The following is a 21,719-nucleotide window of genomic DNA, read 5'->3' as shown; positions in this document are numbered from 1 at the left end:
CCCTCAGCCCTTCCTCCTGGTCTCCCTGAAGCAGGCCCTTCTGTTGGACAAGAGAGCTGTGTGTTGTGTGTTACCCTCCATTTTTATAACTGCCTTGACAATCTCCCTCAGTGGCTGGGCAGTGCCCTGTTGCCAGTACTGAAGTAGGATTCAGCAGCCAGTCCTGTCGGCTACTCTACGCAGAAGGAGTGTTTGTGTGGCGCCATTTTGTTCTTTGCCCCGGGCAGCAAAATTCCTTGGGCCAGCCTTGAGAAGCCGAACGGATGACCATTGCAAATGAAAGCTTTGCACAATCCACGCAAAGATATTCTAGCCGCAAACCCTGCCAATTCTTCATTCACGAGCATGGCCCAGCCTTCCCGGCATGGCCAGGGGAAATGTTCAATCATCTTTGAAACCCAAGGTCGCTCCTGTCACCCCCTTGCAACAGTTGTCGGAAGGTGATGAGGATGAAAGGCTTTCCAGTGCTCTGCTCACAGCGGAGGGTTTTTTAATTTCCTTTTCCTTTGATTAGAAATTTGGCACAGGGTCCCAGGGTCTGCATCCTGACCAACCGACCAGCTTACTTGAGGGAAGCTTGGGAGATAGTAACTTTCTTGGCTTTAACATGTCGCCAGCAAACCTGAGCTCCAATTCCAAGGTCAGAGGCGCTTTTGTTTGGTGGGGCGAAAGAAAGAGTGTATCTTCTCTTGTTTTGACTTGCTGCTGCCGTTGTCTAATCTCAACCACCGGCCTTGTTATAAAGCAAAGCTAATAGTGGGACAGGCTCTCTCACTTTACGGGATCGAGAAGGGGGGCGTTGCAAGGCATCAGTTGCAGGAACGACAACACCCCAAAGTGCCAGAGTGTTTCGTCAGTGCTCTCCCAATACGCTGGGTTTTCATTTTGCTCTTGTAGGACTATCGATTGGCTAGAGATGATCATGGAAGCCTTCAACCCAATGCAGTACAATATCACCAGAGTGGTCTCAGAGACGATGCCAGTTGCCACTGTCCCTGTCTTGCTCCTCATAGGCTTCCTGTTCCTGATGTGGACTTGTGAAGAAGCAACCACCATACCAGGTAAGTTCTTTCAAAGCAGAGGGTTGCATCCAAAACTTTTACTCAGAGAAGACCCATTGCAAGTAAAGGATCTGAGATAATTGGGGAAGGGGCTGAAGCTCAGTGGCAGACCATTTCCTTTGCATGCAAAAGAACCCAGGTTCATCTTCCCCAGGTAGGGTTGGGAGAGACCACAGCCTGAAATGCTGGGGGGGTTGCTGGCAGTCAGTGTAGACAATACTGAACTAGATGGAACCATGGTCTGACTCCTATGTTCCTAGTCATGTCCATGAATTTCAATTCGTTCACTGGTTACTGCATTTATACCCTGGCTTTCCTCTAAGGATCTCAATATTCTATCCATGGATCTTCCCTTTCTTCATATGAGCTTCACAACAACCCTGGCAGGTAGGCTAGCCTAGTGAAGGGCATAAAGTAGGGATTTGAGCCCAGGTCTCCCAGATCTTAGTCCAACATGCTGTGTCACACTACTCTGACTAACATTGAATACAACCCATTGTGCATGAGATGGCCTACAATTTCCACTTTTAAATATAAGCAGAAGACAGGGGGAAAAACATCTGCTTCAAAGAGAATTAGAAATGGCAAATGAAAGCAATCAAATTATAACCGAGCACCATAACCCCAGAGTTGTTCGCGACTGGACTTAACTGTCAGGGGTCCTTTAAAGGTAAAGGTAAAGGGACCCCTGACCATTAGGTCCAGTCGCGGATGACTCTGGGGTTGCAGCGCTCATCTCGCTTTACTGGCCGAGGGAACTGGCGTACAGCTTTCAGGTCATGTGGCCAGCATGACTAAGCAGCTTCTGACGACCCAGAGCAGCGCATGGAAACGGCGTTTACCTTCCCGCTGGAGTGGTACCTATTTATCTACTTGCACTTTGACGTGCTTTCAAACTACTAGGTTGGCAGGAGCTGGGACCGAGCAACGGGAGCTCACCCCGTCGCGGGGATTCGAACTGCCAACCTTCTGATTGGCAAGCCCTAGGCTCTGTGGCTTAGACCGCAGCGCCACCCGCATTTACCTTTACCTTTACCTTTTATTTTATTTGCAATTTTAAAAAGTGCATGGCCCCTCTCAGGAGCTGAAAGCTCATTGCAATTTGAATCTTCCCCTTCGCACTTCATCCCATTAGAACTAATCTCTTTCTCATGTGACTTGTCCCTGCCATTCATTCATCTGAGGCATGAACAGAGTGCTATCCTAACTTTGTCTCCTCTTGCATTCAGTGTTAGGACTGCAGCCTGAACTCTCAATGAACTCAGTCTCATTTCCGAGTAGACCTCTGTAGGATGCTGCTGTTAGTGCCTTGCTCCTAATACATATCTATTGGCATTGGTGTTGCTTCAATTGCTTATTTGCTTGTTTCCCATGTTCAGACAGGATTTTGCATATTACAGAATCACAGAATTGTAGAGCTGGAAGGGATCCAGAGGGTCATTTAGTCCAACACCCTGAAATGCAGGGTTCCTGCCCAAAGCTGCCCCTGAGTGGGCTCGAACCACCAACCTTCTGGTTAAGAGCTACCGGAATAAACTGGTCATAGAAAGTCAGTCAGCGGCATGGTTCGATGCCCTATTCAGCCAATGAAAATCATTGGGTGACCTTGGCTCGGTCACTGTCCCCAGCCAGGGTTTATTTTTTTTCCCAGTTGGAACTCACTGGAAGTCAGTTCCGATATCTTCTTTGTTTTCAGAAGGTGCCAGGTTCAATCCTCAGCATCTCCAAACACAGCTTGGGCAGACCCCTGTCTGAAATCCTGATGAGGTGTTGTCAGTCAATATAGACCAGGGGTCAGCAAACTTTTTCACCAGGGGGCCCGTCCACTGCCCCTCAGACGTTGTGGGGGGCCGGACTATATTTTGAAGAAGAGAAAAAGAACGAATTCCTATGCCCCACAGATAACCCAGAGGTGCATTTTAAATAAAAGGACACATTCTACTCATGTAAAAACACCAGGCAGGCCCCACAAATAACCCAGAGATGCATTTTAAATAAAAGGACACATTCTACTCATGTAAAAACACCAGGCAAGCCCCACAAATAACCCAGAGATGCATTTTAAATAAAAGGACACATTCTACTCATGTAAAAACACGCTGATTCCCGGACCGTCCGCGGGCCGGATTGAGAAGGCGATTGGGCCGGATCCAGCCCCCAGGCCTTAGTTTGCCTACCCATGATATAGGCAGCCATGAACTACATCAGGCATCCCCAAACTGCGGCCCTCCAGATGTTTTGGCCTACAACTCCCATGATCCCTAGCTAACAAGATCAGTGGTCAGGGATGATGGGAATTGTAGTCCAAAACATCTGGAGGGCCAAAGTTTGGGGATGCCTGAGCTAGATTGACCTAACGGTGTGACTGCATAACACATATCCTTTGTTCCTGTGAGGTCCCTTCTGACTTGATGCTTAACTCCCCCTGAAAGCCATACAAGTGAGTGGGACCTCGCAGCAGAGGATTCCATGAATCAGGGTTGCTGGATTCTCATCTCCCGTAAGCCCATCAACGGGGAAAATCCCCTTTCTCAAAGTGCCTGGTCCTTCAAGTTTGAAATGCTAAACACCAGTGGCATGCAGTCAGTGGACTAGGGGGACTATGCTAGCCCCTTGTGTTCTCGACACACACCTTGGTCATTCCAGGGATGGGTGCCCTATTCAGCCAGTGAAAATCACTGGGTGACCTTGGCTCTGTCACTGCCTCCAAGCCAGGGCTTTTTTTTCAGCCAGAACTCTCAGGTGGGTGCCATTGCCATTTGAAGAGAACGAGGGAGGTGTTCATGGTGAGTTCCAGCACCTCTTTTTCTAGAAAAATAGCATTGCTCCCAGCTCTGTCCCATCCAGCAAGATGATTCTGCCTACTGGAAACTCTGGGTGGGAGCCAGACTAAATTAGCTGCATTTAGGGACCCAGGTGGTGCGGTGGGTTAAACCACTGAGCCTAGGGCTTGCTGATCAGAAGGTCGGCGGTTCAAATCCCTGTGACGGGGTGAGCTCCCGTTGCTTGGTCCCAGCTCCTGCCAACCTAGCAGTTCGAAAGCACGTCAAAATGCAAGTAGATAAATAGGAACCACTACAGCGGGAAGGTAAACGGCGTTCCCATGTGCTGCTCTGGTTTGCCAGAAGCGGCTTTGTCATGCTGGCCACATGACCTGGAAGCTATATGCCGGCTCCCTCGGCCAATAATGCGAGATGAGCGTGCAACCCCAGAGTCGGCCACGACTGGACCCAATGGTCAGGGGTCCCTTTACCTTTTTATTTCTCAGGGAAACAAGACTTAAGATACCAGTCCAGTGTTGTGATCCCAACACTTGTTTCTAAGCAAGCAAGTTTAGGATGGGATGTTTAGGATGGGATGTTATCCTTTATTAAAACTACCTACAAGAAGCACAGGATATATCAAGAACTCAGAACATACGTATTTGCCAAGAAGCTATTTTAAATCTGCCTTGTAAAAATGTAAAGTAAGAGGAATCAGGAACCTTGACACTGTAGAATTTCTTGTGAGAGCATCACTTCATTGATCTCAGTGGAGCAATTTCATGCTAAAATGCATTTGGTCTTTCCATTCTCCACATCCTGGAGAAGAGCCAACATCTTAATTTCTCCACACATTTGCCTTGCTCTGTTTTCAAAACATTGTCTGCATTTTCCTGGATGTTTTAAACCGCCTTTGGAGCACATGACTGGGGCAGCCTTGAGAGATCATTCGGCGTAAAAGGTTGCCGCATGCTCTCAAAATAAACAACGTAGTAAAGCAAATGCCAGGCTAGATTAAACTAGCTCTCTCATATCCTTTCAATTACTGTAACAGCCTTTCAGATAGTATCAGGATTGGGGAACCTATGTTGCAGGACTACAACTCCTATTGTACATGACAAGCTGCCTTGTGAGTTCCAGCTGAGTTCTGAGTTCCAGCAAGTTTTGGCTTGGAGCGGGGGGGAAGCCCTGTGTATGCCACTTTTACACCCGCCCTCCCCAGAGCTCAGTGTAACATAAAAGGTTCTCCCTTCCCCATTTTTATCCTCACAATAAGGGAATATTTGAAGCACCGCATTGTTCAAATTATCTATTTATTTATTATTCCAGGGATCACAGGGTGGTTTACAATATAACGTCACAAACATACACAACATAGTAACAAACAAAATATTATATATCAGGGGTGGCCAACTCCCAAGAGACTGCGATCTACTCTCAGAGTTAAAAACTGGCAGTGATCTACCCCCTTTCAGGGGGGTTTTCAGGAGAAGGAAAGCCCCATTTTTTAGGGGTTCAGGTCAAAGTTGTTGAGCTTTCTTGGGGGGGGAGGAAAGCAGGGCAAAAATGCTGAGCTTTTTTTAGGGGAGCCAGAGTTGTTGAGCTTCTTTGGGGAGAGCCAGTAGCTTACCAGTGATCTACCACAGACGTCCAGTGATCTACCGGTAGATCAGAATCTACCTGTTGGACGTGCCTGTTATATATGAATGGATGCTACTGATAAAATCCATCTCTCCCCCGCCCTCTTCTTTTAGGCCCTGGCTACTGTATGGGGATTGGTCCCCTTATTTCTCATTGGAGATTCCTCTGGATGGGTGTTGGCAGTGCCTGTAACTACTACAACAAGATGTATGGTGAATTTATGAGAGTCTGGATCAACGGAGAAGAGACCCTCATTATTAGCAAGTAAATCTTTGATTTCTGAAAATCTGGATGGAGAGTACCTATTGCTATTAGAGTGTCCAGATGTAAGAGGAAATTTCTTGATATCTGTCCTGAAAAAACAGGTGGGAAGTACCATTAAAGATAAAATAACCAAGCAGGTAGAAGAAGAAGAAGCCTTGCTGAAGCAGAGCCAGGCAGTGTGGCTTCTGCAAGTCCTGTCTCATGAACTTTTCAGAGTCTGTTGAGAGTGTCAACAGCGTGCAGTGGTACCTCGGTTTATGAACACAATTGGTTCCGGAGGTCTGTTCATAAACTGAAGCGTTCATAAACTGAAGCGAACTTTCCCATTGAAAGTACAGTGGTGGCTCGCTAGACGAATTTAATTCGTTCCACGGGTCTATTCTTATAATGAAAAATTCACCTAGCGAATCCCATAGGAATGCATTGATTTTTTTTTTTAAAATTGCCCATAGGAACGCATTAATTGAATTTCAACGCATTCCTATGGGAAACCGTGATTCGCTGGACGAGTTTTTCGTAAAACGAATTTGTCTAGCGAGGCAACCTCCGCTAGAAAAATCCTTTCTTTAAGCGAAAATTTCGTCTTACAGGGCATTCATTAAGCGAGGCACCACTGTAATGGAAAGTGGATTAATCCGTTCCAGACGGGTCCGTGGAGTACTCAACCTGAAGCGTACTTAACCCGAAGCATGGGTGTAATTGGTTCCGGAAGTCTGTTCATAAACTGAAGGGTTCATAAACTGAAGCAAACTTTCCCATTGAAAGTAATGGAAAGTGAATTAATCCATTCCAGATGGGTCCGCGGCATTCGTAAACCGAAAATTCATAAACTGAGGTGTTCATAAACCAAGGTTCCACTGTAGAGCGTGAGGTGATCTGGTTGACATAATGTAGTGTTTTCTACGAGGAAAGGGCGTGACATTTGAGACTTTTTAGTGTTCGCATCTGGTTACTCTAATTTATTTATTATGTATTTTGAGAGAACGTATATACTGATTAATTACAATGATGTTCTAAGCAAGGTCTGATTGCTAGCGCACAACCAGGGGTGGACTTGGGCAATTTTTCTAATATGGTGCCCTGGGTGAGGTCAAAATCTGGCACCCCCAAATGGATCTTCTCAGTTATGGATCTTCTCACTTCTCAATCTTGCACTCACTTGGCTCAGTGCCCTTCGTGGGGGAACCACCTACACCACCCTAAATCCAATTCTGGCACAACCCTGGCACGATCCTTCTTCACTAGTTTTATGGAGCTGACTGCACTCTTTTTACTGCTGGCTTTCCATGGCAGTGAGAGGAGAATCTAAAGAGGAAAATTTGAAATGGAATCTTTCTCTGTGTAAAGAATACCAGGCTCAGAAAGAGCAGTAGAAAACACTGCCTGCTTTTGTTGTAAGGGGCCCAGTCTGAATCAGGGCTTCAGTGGGGGGGGGACTGAAGCCCCCCCCCCGCCACATGCCAGGATACGAATCACGATTAGGAGCCCCGATGCTGGCTAGTCTGTAGAGGTCAGAGAACACATCATAGATCATAGAATTGTAGAGCTGAAAGGGACCCTGAGGATCATCTAGTCCAACCCCCTGCAATGCAGGAAAATACAGCTGTCCCAAACGGGGATTGAACCTGCGACCTTGGCATTATCAGCACCAGGCTCTAGCCCACTGAGCTATCAAGGCTATCAGAAAAACCCAGCCTTCGGAAGCAAATGCCTTGACTCATGTCCTATGTAGTTTTGTGCCATTAAAAAGTCACCCGCTAATTTCTGCAAAGCACATCTCTGTAAAGAGATGGGAGAAGGCCAGGCGAGAAGTTGAGTGTTGTCTTGGTTGCATTTTCCTCCCCATGTGACTCCTTGCACTGTGGAGCTTTGCTGTTGACACCACTCTGATATTTTTTAGCTTTTAGCTCCCTCTTGAGGACATTCAGCATCAGTTGCTGGTCTTAGGATAAACCACAGCAGCTCACAAACAGAAAAATGATGAAAACCTGAATCATACATTTTAATTTATTTCTGGTATTAGCATGATTTATTTGTGAACCATCTTTCAACAAATGTTCTCAAATGTGGGCTCTTTCTTTATTAGCAATTGCAGCAACTTATCTTTTTTGAAACTAACTTTTCTTTCGTTTCTTTTTTCTGTAACCTGGTAGTCACAATTAAATTCAATTTTTTTTAAAAAAAGAACATGTATACACTATGGGAAATGTGTGCATGTAAGTGCATATGTTTGTGAAAAGAATGTGCAGAAATGCATTGTATTGAAGAAAAATGCTTTACAGAAATGTGCATGGAGAAACTTGTGCTAAAATGCTGAAGAATTTTCCTGACGTCTTCTCTTGAAAAAATAAAAATTGCAAACGGATGTGGAAGTGTGTAAAACTGAACATCAGATTGGAAAAATCAGAAACTGCCCCTTGCAGGGCAGAGGCCTCAGCAGATGTCTGGTGAAGGTAGTCCCAATAGCAGCTCGCCATTTCTTTGAGAAAGCCAAGTGGTACCCTCTGGGATATCCTTGAGGGGTGGGAACAAACCAGGCCATTGCCTCTGGTGATGCCAACTGCTGAGGTTCAAACCCACCCATGTCTTCAGCCTCAACATGCCTGCCTAGCTTTCAGCATCTGTTCTGGTTTTGGATCTCGCAAGACTGCGATGGTCTGCAAAGCTTTGCAGATAGTGTCTGTGCTGCAGAGCGACCCAAAATCTCACAGAAGGAGTTGTGTACAGCTATCATAATAAAAGACAATGTCAAACACTCCACCAATCAACTTGTTATGTCTTCTTCTGTGCTGAGCTAAGAAATAAAATAAAAAAATCTGTGGGTTTTATTTTGTTCCATCAGAGGAAGAGATTGGCCAGTGGCGATGATCCGACTGAAAGCAATTTGCTGACATTGGGGGCGTTTGTTGACATGGGGAATATTGCATTCGTTTTCCAGAATATAACCCTAGGGCTCCTCTTCCTTTCACACTGCAGTACCTGTTGTGCCTTTAGACTGATTCAGCGACGTTGCTGTTCCCCCACCATTTCTGCACACATGCACTTCTGTTCCCCCACGATTCCCCCATGAAAACTGCAGGAAATAACATGCTGGGATACTGTTTAAAATTTTGTCATTTTCTTCCCGTGATTTTCTGGGTTAAGGGGGCTGCAAATGTGGTTTTTCTCCAGGATTCAAATAACACGGAAATGAGTGCTAAACGTGTGTGACATTCCATTTGTTTTCCGGAAGTGGATTTTACATGGTATGGAATCTTGAACACAATGCCAAAGTTAACAGTTAGGGAAACATCAAGAAAACAGAATGAAGTGTCATGTGTTTGTGGTCTTAATAGTCTTTCTTCTGCTTGCTAGATCTTCAGGTATGTTTCACGTAATGAAATATGGGCATTACACCTCTCGATTTGGGAGCAAGCTGGGCTTAAAGTGCATCGGCATGCATGAGAACGGGATCATATTTAACAATAACCCAGAACTCTGGAAAGAAATACGACCCTTCTTCACCAAAGGTAAGCTCTGGAGTTCCGCTTCTCCCTGCAGCGACACAGCATCTATTCCTGTTTTGAAAGTGCGGCCAGTCTATGTCATTTAAATGCAGTGGTGCCTCGCAAGACAAATTTAATTCGTTCTCTGAGTCAATTTGTTTTGCGAAAAATTCGTCTTGTGAATCCCATAGGAATGCATTGAATTTTTATTTTTATTTTTTTGCCCATAGGAACGCATAAATTGAATGTCAATGCATTCCTATGCGAAACCACGATTCGCTAGATGAATTTTTCACAAAATGAATTCGTCTTGCGAGGCAACCTCCGATCGCAAAACCCATTTGTCTAGCGAAAGAATTGTCTAGCAGGGCATTCGTCTAGTGAGGTACCACTGTAAATAAGTGGGATAAGATGGCTGCCATGCCAAATAAGCAAGAATAGCTCAAACTCAAGCAACGGCAAGATACTTCCAGGCCTGGTCTCAGGGTTCAACATGAATGACGACCTGCCCAGGTCACTGACTGGCCCAACCCAGTCAAACCACTGGGGCTAACTGGAAGTCCTAGATGCCCCTGCTGCCACTGTGCCTCAGTGACTCAGAGCACCCTTTACCCGTTCTAGTTTGTGTGCCAACTATGCCCATTCGTGCACAGGATAGCCTTGCCATGGAGGCCCATGTGTTGATAACCTCACTGCTAGACTACTGCAACGTCCTCTGTGTGGGTCCACCTTTGCACCAAGTTCTGGAGATGCAGCGACTTCCATATGCAGCTGCCAGGGTGCTTATTGGGCCACCCATCTTTACAAATGCTACACCAGTGCAGAAGGATCTGCTCTGGCTGCCTCCTAGCTACTGAGCCAAATTCAGAGGGGTTTTCGTCTGACACTAGACACCCTAAACAACTTGGGACCATCATAGCCAGCAGACTGCCTCCCCTAGTGCAGACCAAGCTGATCTTTAAGGATCTTCTGATGAAACCCTTCTGGTCAGTCCAAGACTTGTTTAGTGTCACTCGGTGAGGATCCAGAAGACATCCTTCTTGGCACTAGCATCCTCCCTCTGGCCTGCCCTCCCTTAGGTAATTCATGAGGCGGAGATAGTAATTAAAAATTGTATATATATTCCAAACTTTTCCTGGGCTTTGCCTCTTCACTTTTAATCCCCTGTTGCCCATGTTGCTTAGTTCAATATAGACAGTTGTGCTTTGTTTTTGTCTAGTTTTTAGGAAAGTGAATTGAAGGCCACAGTTGCATTCATATGGTTGCTTGGAGACTGCTTAGAAATTACATGAGGGGGTATAAAATTGTGTGTGATATTAATTAAAGGCTGACTGAAGCCAAGTGCTAGCCCTAGAGACTTCCATCTCGCTTCCTCGTTTGGGCACTTCCCCTTGGGCTATATAGTTCAGTACCAAACTATCTAGACAATAAGGAAATTTGTGAAATTGCAGCTCTCTCTGGCCCGGGTCTCGTGCGGATGGTATCTATTTGTGTTAACTCAACGGCTGAACATTTGAACCAGCTAAAGGAAGCGGCTCCCAAGCCTGAATACATCAACAGCCTGAATCTCATGAGACGTATCATGCTGGACACATCAAACAGACTTTTTCTTGGGATTCCTCTTGACGGTACTGAAATTATCTTTCTTAGGTTTCTCCATGATTCCATAATCATCCCCTCAATTTACAAAGTCCACTGATGAGTGTGGATACTTATTTAGCCAAATCATCACTATCTGCACATAAGAGGGAAATTTGGGGAGGTTTGGTGGAACCCCAAGGAAGGCAGGCAGAAGTACAAAATCTCTTTTTGGGGGAGGAGGGGATGCCTAGCTATGTACATAGTGTATGAATGTATCCAGTTAAGCCATTCACTGCAAGCCCTACTCAAAGTCTCTTCTTCTCTGGCGATCACTTGTGGCCGAGTAAGATTGTCTTCCATGAATACGGTTTTGACGGTGAGTCCGTAAGAGACTGTGGAGGCCAATTCTGGATCCACACGTCCTTCCACAGTGGGGACATAGGTTTCTGGGTGGGAGCTGATCACGGTGTGGATTTGCCAAACGTGAGCATCTTCAAAACTCATGACACCTTTGGTAAAGGTTGTTCTCCAATTGGAGCATTCGCAGGCCAGTGTTTTCCAGTTGTTGGTTTTTTAGATTTGTCTTGAGAGGGTCTTTAAACCTCTTTTTTGACCACCAGCTTTACGCTTTCCATTTTTCAGTTTGGAATAGAGTAGTTGCTTTGGAAGATGATAATCAGGCATCTAAACAACATGACCAATCCCAAGGAAGCTGAGGATTGAAGAATCATTGCTTTGACACTGGTGATCTTTGCTCCTTCCAATACAATGGAAGTAGTACTCAGAGTAGACCCATTAAACTTAATAGACATGACTTAGGTTAATTGGTTTCAATGGGTGTACTCTGAGTAGGACTGTTCACTACAACCCATAGTCTCCTTTGGGGTGGGTGGGCACAGTCTTGCTTCCCACTTAATGTGTGAGATTGTCAGTTAGTCCTTGTGGGTTTACTACAGACTTCCACAGCCTGGGAATCTGTAGATGTCTTGAGTTCCAATTCACATCATCCCTGGCAATGGGCCATGCTGGCTAAGGATGATGGGAATTGTAGTCCAAAATATTTGGAGGGAACTAGGTTGGGGAAAGCTGGTTTAGCGTATCACCTGGTTGGTATTAGACTGGCTGAACCCACCAAAAAGAGTTGGGTCTCAGTTTTTCTTCCTAATTAACCATTTCAGTTGCCTGTTGAAGTCTTTTTCCTTCATTTGCTTTATTCATTGCTGCCACTTCTGCCCCCCCTCCCCCTTCTCCACTGATAGGAAGCAATGTAATTTTCCTAAATAAGTGACTGAATCAATAGTTACAGGAGACCCCCCCCCCCCCCGGTCACCCGGATGTAATTCCCTGCTTGGAATGGTCTAGAAATTAAGATTCAGTTCTCACCGAACTTCCCTAATCCACACTTTCTGGAAAAAAGAATACCCGTATATTCCAGCGTATAAGACAACTAGGCGTATAAGACGACCCCCAACTTTTCCAGTTAAAATATAGAGTTTGGGATATACTCACTGTATTAATAAGATGACTTGGCATATAAGACGACCCCCGACTTTTGAGAAGATTTTCCTGGGTTAAAAAGTAGTCTTATATGCAGGAATATACAGTACATGAATCAGAACATAGCCTTACAATTTTCCAGAAGGGTTTGTATATAAGGCAACCCCTATTCCAATGCTTAGCCCAGATAGCTCTAGTTGGCCCCATCAAGGGGTTGCTGTTCACGGTATTGGAGTTTCTTTCCATTTATGTTTCTGTCTCCTCCCTTGTCATTTGTGTTCAATTTCAGAAAACGATGTTGTGCTTAAAATCCAAAACTACTTTGATGCTTGGCAAGCGCTGCTCCTGAAGCCTGACATCTTCTTTAAGATTTCTTGGCTGTATAAAAAATATGAAAAGTCTGCGTAAGTACCAGCAACCGTAGCAATTTTACTGAGAGTGGGCCAGGATTGCTTGCCTTGCCTACACAACTGCTCTGGACTCTTCGTTTGTGGGAGGAGTAAAAAGTGCTTGGATTGCAGTGTAATTCTGCAGAGTCTTTACACAGTTACCTGGGAGTAAGCTCAATTGAATACAGCGGGACTTACTTCTGAGTAGACGGTGTAAGGCTCCACTTACAATCAAGGACTAAACACTCCACGTGTTTCCTAAGAAAGCATTGCAATTAAATAATTTAAAGTGGATTGGTGACCTTTTCCTTCAAAATTATAGGAAAGGCTTCGAATGCCAGCGTCATCATTTCTTTCCTTTAGTGCAGGTATTTTATTTCCAGCAGAAACAGGACTCTGTTTTTGCATCTACACACACACACCGGGAAAGTGGGACATTCTGGGATCAAATCAGAAACCAGGATGGCTTCTGTAATTCCGGGACTGTCCCTGGAAAATCAGGGCAATTGGAGGGTATGGTCTCCACAGGTTGTGAAAGGTTGAGGGTGGGGTGTCTGTTTGGGTGTGCATGTCTGTGTCTGCAGTACACAAGTGTCACTTCCTGTTCAACTGCAGTGTAGGTTGAAACATGCAGGGCTGTCTGATTTTTGCACCAAGGCATTGCAGGTACTAAGCGATACACTGGATTCCTTCTGTTTTAGGAAGGATTTGAAAGAAGTCATCGAAATCTTAATAGAGAAGAAACGACAAAAGCTCTTCACACTTGAGAAACTGGAGGACCACATGGATTTTGCATCACAGCTGATTTTTGCTCAGGTGATTATTTTAAAAAAATCAATAATGCATGAACTGTAATTTATCACCTCACATTGGGGCACCCAAAAATGCTGCTTTTATAGAAAGTTCCTTTTTAAATACAGTGGTACCTCGACTTACGAAGACGATCCGTTCCGCGGCCGTCTTCGTAAGTCGAGGTTTTCGGATGCCGAAGCGCCACTTCGGCGCATGCACCGACCGCGCACGCCGCTCTGCGCAGGCGCAGAACACGCACGCCGGGCGCGCGGGGCGAAAAGACTTCCGGGCGTTGTCGACTTAAAAGTCGAGGCATTCGGATGTTGAGGTATGACTGTAATAGAACAGATAGCTCATGTATCTTAAGAACTTTAGGAGAGTCCTGCTAGATGAGACCATGAAGAGTCCCGCTCCTCACCATGGCTGGTAGCCAATGATAGCCAGGTCCTCCACAGTCATCTTGTGTGACTGTGGCTCTGTATTAAGTCTTCTGACATACAGCAGCACTCAAAGTACTGAGCTTTCCCCTCATCTGCTACCTGGAGACATGGGCGTAGCCAAGGTTTTTGTTGGGGGTGGTAGTTGTTGAGCTTTTTTTAGGAGATCCATCAAAGTTGTGAGCTTTGGGTGGGGATCATGGGGGGGCATGCTTTTCAGTAATTTCTGTGGATCTAGGGGGGCCTGCTCCCTTGGCTATGCCCATGCCTGGAAGCACCAGAGAATGGAACCTGGGACTTTCTGCATGCAAAGGATGTGTTCTGCCATGGACCTATGACTCCCCCCTCTCCCCCCCCCCAGATGAGCAAATTGCTTCATTTAGTCCTGGATTTTCCCACCACAAGCCCAGTAGGGATGGGAGAGAGATGGGATTCCATCGGCGAAATCGGCGAACCTGCCCAATCCACACTTTCTGAAACAGTATGCAAACTGAAACGCGGCCGTCCTTCGAAATTTGCACTTTTTTCCTGCCAAGTAATGTGTACAAAAATGCATATACTAGGGTAAAGTGTGCATAGAAATTGCATGCAAAAATGCATTATATTTGGGGAAGTTGGTTTGGAAGAGTGTGCATATTAGAAATGTTTATTTGTTTGTTTTATGGCATTTACATGCCACCTTTTTTCTTCCAAGGACCTTCAGGTGGTGTACATGGTTCTCCACCTCACCATTTCATCCTCACACCAACCATTTTTTATATATATAAATATTTTTATCCATTTTATAAGATATAGAAAACATACAAAACAAATACAAACATACACACACAAAAAAAAATCTTTCATCTTTCACATTGTCTCAATTGCATTTTAGGGTGACTTCTTCCTCCAATCTCTCCCTTCTGGGTTCATTTCTTCAATTCTTTTAACGGTTTCATGTACAGTATTATCCATTCCAATCTTATTACTACATTATCAACTTTTGTTTCTATAAAACATATAACTAACTTATTAACTTATATGATCCCTCTTTACCCCCCCAAACCTACAAATGTTCCCCTAGGATTTCTAAAGCTTATATCTTACAATATTTTTTAAAATAATTTTTAAATTTCTTCCAATCTTCCTGAACTGTTTCTTCCCTTTGATCTCGCAGTCTCGCTGTCAGCTCGGCAAGTTCCATAAAGTCTATCATTTTCATTTGCCATTCTTCTGTTGTCAGTATCTCCTGGTTCTTCCAGTTCTTTGCTATCAATATTCTTGCTGCTGTCGTGGCATACAGAAATGTAGTCCTATCCTTCTTGGGGATCTCTTCCCCTATTATTCCCCCCCAAAAGGCCTCTGGTTTCTTCATCCTCACACCAACCCTGTGCTGAGGGTTAGGCTGAGAGGCAGTGACTGGTCCATGGTCACCCAGTGAGCTTCATAGCTGAGTGGGGATTCGAACTCTGGTCTCCCAGGTACTCTAACCATACTCTCCCGATACTCTAACCATCACACCACATGTATATTAGGAGAACTTTGCACATAATTACAGGTAAATTGCCACCAGAGTTTTTTAAAAAACGTCCACATGCATGCTGTGGAAATGTAGGGAACTAGAGTGAAGATTGAGGGGGAAATGAGAACCTGAGAGAAACCAAAATTGAGTGATTTGCACATTTTCAAAACACAACCAGCTGTTGGTCCTCTGATGCATTGCCCTAGACCAGGCATCCTCAAACTTCAGCCCTCCAGATGATTTGGACTACAATTCCCATCTTCCCCGACCAATGGTCCTGTTAGCTAGGGATCATGGGAGTTGTAGGCCAAAACATCTGGAGGGCCGCAGTTTGGGGATGCCTGCCCTAGACACACTACCCTATTGAGTTTATTCTCTCACTGCTCACTGGTCTGAGTAGAATTTAACACTGTTGTTGGCAACCAAGTCTAGCAGCCATCATCTGCCCATTCAATCTTTCAGAGCCGTGGGGACCTTACTGGTGAGATGGTCAACCAGTGTGTCTTGGAGATGCTGATAGCTGCCCCGGATACTCTCTCGGTGACTCTGTTTTTCATGCTAGTGCTGATTGCAGAACACCCTCAGGTGGAAAAGGAGATGGTGAAGGAAATACAGTCTGTGATGGGTAAGCACTCAGTGACAATGGAAGAGAAGGGTGATTTCTCTAATGAACAAATATGTACTTTGAGCTAGGAAGGGTCCGAAGTAAATGATCCAAAAGTTTTATGTAAAGCCCCACTGAACACTAGGCTTGCCGATTTAATTGGGCAGCAGGGAATAGAATGGCTCTTGTGCCTTTGATAACTGCTGGATGTTCAAAAATTAGACTGGATTACTTATTGTGATACTCTCTCTGTGGCATTCAAAGCACTCGGGAAACTTCCATTGGGGTGAAATGTTGCTGCCCTATTGCTAACCAACAAAAGCAGGAGTGGGGAACTGGGAATGGTCTCCTACACAGCTGTAGATGGCCTCACATCACCACGACATTGGGTGATCAGTCATGGGCGTACCCAGGATCAAAACTAGGGGGGCACACCAGCCATGCCACCACCCCCAGCCACCTGATTGGCTAGCTGGCAATGACATGGCCAGGATCCCCCCAGGAGGTGTGGTCAATGTCCACACACCCCAGAGGGAAAGGGGCCGTTTTCCAGCCATTGCCGAAGTGGCACGCTTGTGCTTCTGCCTTGCCCGCTCCTTTACCGGCAGCGGTGACTAAAACGAGGCAGCAGCAGCGAAGTTGCCTCCGTCGAGAGAAACCTGGACCTGGACCTTGGCTAACTTCAACCCACACTCCTTCAAGTCACAGTGAGCACAGCACAGAAAGTGCTGCCCCACAATGCTCTGCAGCACTTCATTCGCTGTAACTTGAAGTAGTGTGGGCTGAAGTTAGCCCAGGTCCAAGTTCCCCTCGACGGAGGCAGCTTCGCTGCCGCTGCTGCCGTTTCGCTTCAGCCAAGCAGGCTGAGGTGGAGCACAGCTGGCAGCATCCCTGCCTGTTGTGCTGTGCTCTCCCTTTTTTGCTTCTAGGGGGGGCAGCTGCTCCCCCTGCCCCGTGCTGGGTACGCCCATGTGATCAGTTCTTGCCACATGAGGTGCACAGCACTTTGGAGCCCTGACAATACGGTAAGCTGACGGATGGAACTTCAAAGTGCTCTGTGCTGCTCTCTGCAACCACCACCAGTTGATCATCATTTCAAGGGTCTCTCTACAGGATCGCTGATTGTTTGTTTGCAGAGAAATATGTATGGGTCTTTGAAACCCCAACAGCCAGCTTATCTTCAGGGCTTCAGCACACCACGCATGGCTCTGTTAGTTTGGGCTGTGCAGGGAGTTGGTTTTGTTTTGTTTTCACATGATTCTCCCACCTGCTATCTGAAGTGATTCAGTCCCACAACAGAGACATCAAGCGAGGATGTAGTCTTGATAGTCTTGTTTCTCAGAAGTGATCAGCAAGACTCACGTTTTAGGTTTTTATACTGAAGCAAACTTTAAAAGCTGGCTTTAGAAGTTTACAAATGAATTCTGCCATATTCCAAATCTGTGCAGAAACGTCATTTCAGCTCTTTCTCAATGGTGATATCAGAGACCAGCTGCTTTATCTTACATGCTTCCTAAAGGTGACAGAGATATCCAAAGTGAGGACATGCCAAAGCTAAAAGTGGTGGAAAATTTTATTCTCGAGAGCATGAGATACCAGCCAGTCGTGGACTTGGTCATGCGCAAAGCCTTGCAAGACGATGTGATTGATGGCTACCCTGTCAAGAAAGGAACCAACATCATTCTGAACATCGGGCGCATACATAAGCTTGAGTTCTTCCCAAAGCCAAATGAATTCTCACTTGACAATTTTGAGAAAAACGTAAGTTTGGGGTTTGTTTGTTTTTAATTGTTTGAGGCTGTTGCTTCACTAGCATCAGTATCTGGTCTCTTCAAGTAATTGCTAGGGCCCCAAGACCCCCCACTGACATATGATCTGGATCCTGTCTTATATAGGACAGGGAAGTTCTTGGTGATAAAATTAAGTCTAATAGGTAAAGGCAGACTTAGATATGAGTTCAAATCCAACCTTGCCACAAGAGCACGTGTCCCCACCAGTAAAACACTGTCCAAAAAGAATTTTGACACAAGATTTCTTTTTCTGTAGTGTTTTATCAGTGTATAGAAACTGATTCGTAATGAGGAGGGAGTCACACAAAAACTGCAGCAAACTGTGCTCCAGAATTGCTTTTGGTAATTTCTCCAGAATTTTGGAGTGGAACTCAGGGAAGAGTGAACTGGAAGGAAAATAAAGTTGTGGAATAGGGATGAACAGATCTCCCTTGGTGTGTGTGTGTGTGTGTGTGTGTGTGTGTGTGTGTGTGTGTGTGTAGTGTTTTGGGGTGCTGTTTATGAAATTTTTAAATTCTGAGTTTTCTTTGAAATATTTTTTTTGTAGGTCCCCCATCGTTACTTTCAACCCTTTGGATTTGGTCCCCGTGGTTGTGTTGGGAAGTTTATTGCCATGGTGATGATGAAGGCTATCCTGGTGACTCTCCTGAGAAGGTGCAGTATCCGGACTCTAAAAGACCAAGGTCTTAACCACATTCCAAAAAACAATGACTTGTCTTTGCATCCAGATGAAAGGCAGCCATTGCTGCAGATGCTTTTTGTGCCAAGAAATAACGTCAGCAACAACCATCGTGATGAATAAAACAGCCCACGAAGTCTCCAAACACTGATTGTTTGGGCTACCCTAATGAAAACTGATTGGTTGGACTACTCTGCTCAAATGAAGAATTCTCATCCATCTGGGGAGCATCCATTCACTCATCCAATGAATAGATTGCTGGTGCAAGTGGCCATTTGATAGAACTCAGGTTCTGGCTGCCGTTCAGGACGGAGCACCATTTTTTGGGTATACAAAAAAAAATAAAAAACATTCATGCAAGGAGGACCTACAAGTATCTTTGCGAATTATTCTGTGCAGCTGTGATGTGATGGAAATTCTGTTCTGCAAGAAGCACTGAAGAACCCATTTACGTAGGTCCATGGAGATGAGATGAGATGAGATAAGAATCATGCAAGAGGCAGCAGCTGGATTCTCGCACCACGGTTGATTAAGAAGGAGGAGTCAAATTTTGAGCTGCACCATGCACAGATAAGACTTCTTTGAAAGCAACAGAACAATGTAACTCTACTGCGGAGTCATGAAGATTTCATTGACGGCTGTGCTTGCTGTCTTATCATGGCAAGTCATCCTGATTCACTTTGGGGTACAGCAAAGCACTGGTTTTCTTCATCTGTTTGATTTGAAAGAGAGGGGCACACATATTCTCTCCGGACTTGATGGGTGACTTTTCTCCCATTTGTTTTGTATGTTGTGGGGTGCATGTGTGCGGGGTGGGGGTTCGGGTCAATTTCACACAACTATTTTTCCAGGCTGAGAGTATGAGTTGGGTGAATACGAGCTGGGTGTCTGCTTGCAGCGAAGCATATGGCTGCCATCTTTTATTTGCCACTGCTCTTTTAAAAGCGGCATGACTAATGGGGGGGAGGGGGACACAAAAATCTAAATGCTGCCCCATTCTGCAGCATAGGCATTCAGCAAATTCCTGGGCTAACTGGCAGGCCACAGATCTATGTTCTCCAGCCCGTTCTGGTCCACCACTGAAATGACAAGCTGGAAAATTCCCTGGGCAGCAAATTTCCCCAGGACTCCAATTTCTGGGTCAGCTGTCCATTGGCTCTCTCACATCTGGAAGGACTATGAAGGTTTCTGGATTGTGGTGGGACTTCTCTGGGCATTCACAGAAGCATTCGCTACGTCTGATTCCTGGCTCAGAGTTTCCACCTTTTCGTGATGACTGCCTTCGGACAAGCTTAGCCAACATGGTGCCCCCGTGGGCTGCGTTCCCAGCAGCAGCCATTCAGGGCTCCTGGAAGGTGGGGGCTGAAGGCATTCCAGTCTTAAATTTAAAATGAAATTCAAAAGGGATCTCCACGCTACTGAGAAGACACTGTTCATGAATACCTTAGAATGGGAGAAGAACTAGGAGTTCCCTCTTCAAGCCTCAGCCTCTTCACTCTTGGCTTCAACTCTGTCTCCCCTTTTCTCTCCACACATTGATTCTTAACTCAGCTTACCTCCTTCTTCCAGGACTAAGCTCAAGGAACAACAAGTTGCTCGGTTCAAGAGTTGAACCTCTCCCTCTGCTTTATCCATCAGCCTTGACAGCAACGGAACTTGCTGGTTTTTGCCTGATCATTCCTTTAGTGACCCCACCTGGCCAATCACTGGCACTGACTTCTGTGGGTCCCTGCAGTTTTTGCTCTGTGTTGATGAACTGGACCAAACACACCCACACCAGATAGTACACTGATTTCAAAGAGTTATTGCTAAGCTCTGCAGGACTAATTTCTGGTTCTTGTGATTTATTATTGTGGTGTGTTTTTTCCCCTGACTCTGCATGCAAACATATATGCCTAAACTGACTGTTCGTATGATTTCACGCTCTTGCCCTGGATTCAAGCACTGCTTTGTTGTGATCAGTTCCTGTGAAAGGTTTTGCTGATTTTGGGGATGATCTCGTTGTGCAGTGGCTGTTGCACAGATCAAAGCGGGGGGGGGGGCATTTTCTAAACATAGACACGTTTGATGCATACCTGCCAAGTTCCTGCCTGAAAAATAAGGGATCGGACCAGAAGTAGCAGACTGGAAGTAGCGCTGCCGCCATTTTGGAACTGGGCAGAGCAGCATCAAAGTCACTTCTGAGCATGCTCTGCCCAGTTCCAAAATGGCCACCGCGCAGGAATAAACAGCTGGAAAAGCAGGGGTTTCCTGGGGAATACGGGAGACTTGGCAGCTATGGTTTGATGTGGTTAAGTTGCTTGGGAAATGTATCTAAAGCAGGCATCCCCCAAACTTCGGCCCTCCAGATGTTTTGGACTACAATTCCCATCATCCCTGACCACTGGTCCTCTTAGCTAGGGATCATGGGAGTTGTAGGCCAAAACATCTGGAGGGCTGCAGTTTGGGGATGCCTGATCTAAAGGGCTGCTCAAAGTCAGTTGCTGTTCATTGGTACTCTAATACAATCTGGGGCTCGTTATAAGGAGAATGTGATTTCCCTGTGACAATAATTTCACTGGTTATTGGTCCATTTGCGGGCACCATTCAAGGTACTAGTTACATTGGGGTGGTATCAAATACTTGTCATACTCAGAGTAGAGCCACTGAAATTAATGGATATGACTAAACTACAATCCTAGTCTGATTTAACTGGAAGTCAATTCGGTTAGGATTGCAGGTGTGCCTTGACTGTTAATTCAATGGGACTAATCTGAGTAGACAGGGGCCCCACATGCCCAATATATTTAATGCTATATCCTTCCACTTTAAGCAGTCATGGATCCCCCCAAAGGCTCCTGGGAACTGTAGTTTGTTAAGGGTGCCAAGAGTTGCTAAGACCCCCCCTTCCCCTCATAGAACTACCATTTCCAGAGCAGATTAATAATCAACTCCTCTTCCCAAGGAACTATGGGATTTGTAGCTCTGTGAGGGGAATAGGAGGTCTCCTAGCAACTCTCAGGGCTCTTAACAAACCACAGTCATACCTTCGTTGTTGAACGCCTTGGTACTCGTATGTTTCGGCTCCCAAATGATCAAAACCCAGAAGTGAGTGTTCCAGTTTTCGAACTTTTTTTTAAAGCCAAATGTCCAATAGGGCTTCTGGGGCTTCCGATTGGCTGTAGGAGCTTCCTGCAGCTAATCAGAAGCCGCACTTTGGTCTCCGAACGTTTTGGAAGTCAAACAGACTTCCGGAA

At 45.5% G+C, this 21,719-nt stretch overlaps 1 protein-coding gene across 1 annotated transcript; it reads left to right on the top strand.

The window, feature by feature from the left end:
• The first annotated feature begins 916 nt into the window (after positions 1-916).
• Positions 917-18,606, top strand: LOC118092454 (aromatase). Its single transcript, XM_035130480.1, has 9 exons — positions 917-1,061; positions 5,578-5,728; positions 9,083-9,237; positions 10,665-10,841; positions 12,581-12,695; positions 13,382-13,496; positions 15,873-16,035; positions 17,534-17,775; positions 18,352-18,606. The coding sequence occupies exons 1-9, from the start codon at positions 917-919 to the stop codon at positions 18,604-18,606; spliced, it is 1,518 nt and encodes a 505-aa protein (XP_034986371.1).
• Positions 18,607-21,719: the final 3,113 nt, after the last annotated feature.

This window comes from Zootoca vivipara, chromosome 14 (assembly GCF_963506605.1).
Source record: "Zootoca vivipara chromosome 14, rZooViv1.1, whole genome shotgun sequence".
Taxonomy (NCBI): domain Eukaryota; kingdom Metazoa; phylum Chordata; class Lepidosauria; order Squamata; family Lacertidae; genus Zootoca; species Zootoca vivipara.
Note: the sequence above shows the minus strand (reverse complement) of the source record. Positions and strands in the feature narration are given on the sequence as shown.

What these genes read in the sequence shown, in the direction of transcription:
- LOC118092454 (XM_035130480.1), top strand. Translation starts at nt 917, where the DNA reads ATGATCATGGAAGCCTTCAACCCAATGCAGTACAATATCACCAGAGTG. An exon ending in GGAAATACAGTCTGTGATGG is followed by an intron (nt 16,036 to 17,533) that starts GTAAGCACTCAG and finishes TGCTTCCTAAAG; the next exon opens with GTGACAGAGATATCCAAAGT. An exon ending in TTGACAATTTTGAGAAAAAC is followed by an intron (nt 17,776 to 18,351) that starts GTAAGTTTGGGG and finishes TTTTTTTTGTAG; the next exon opens with GTCCCCCATCGTTACTTTCA.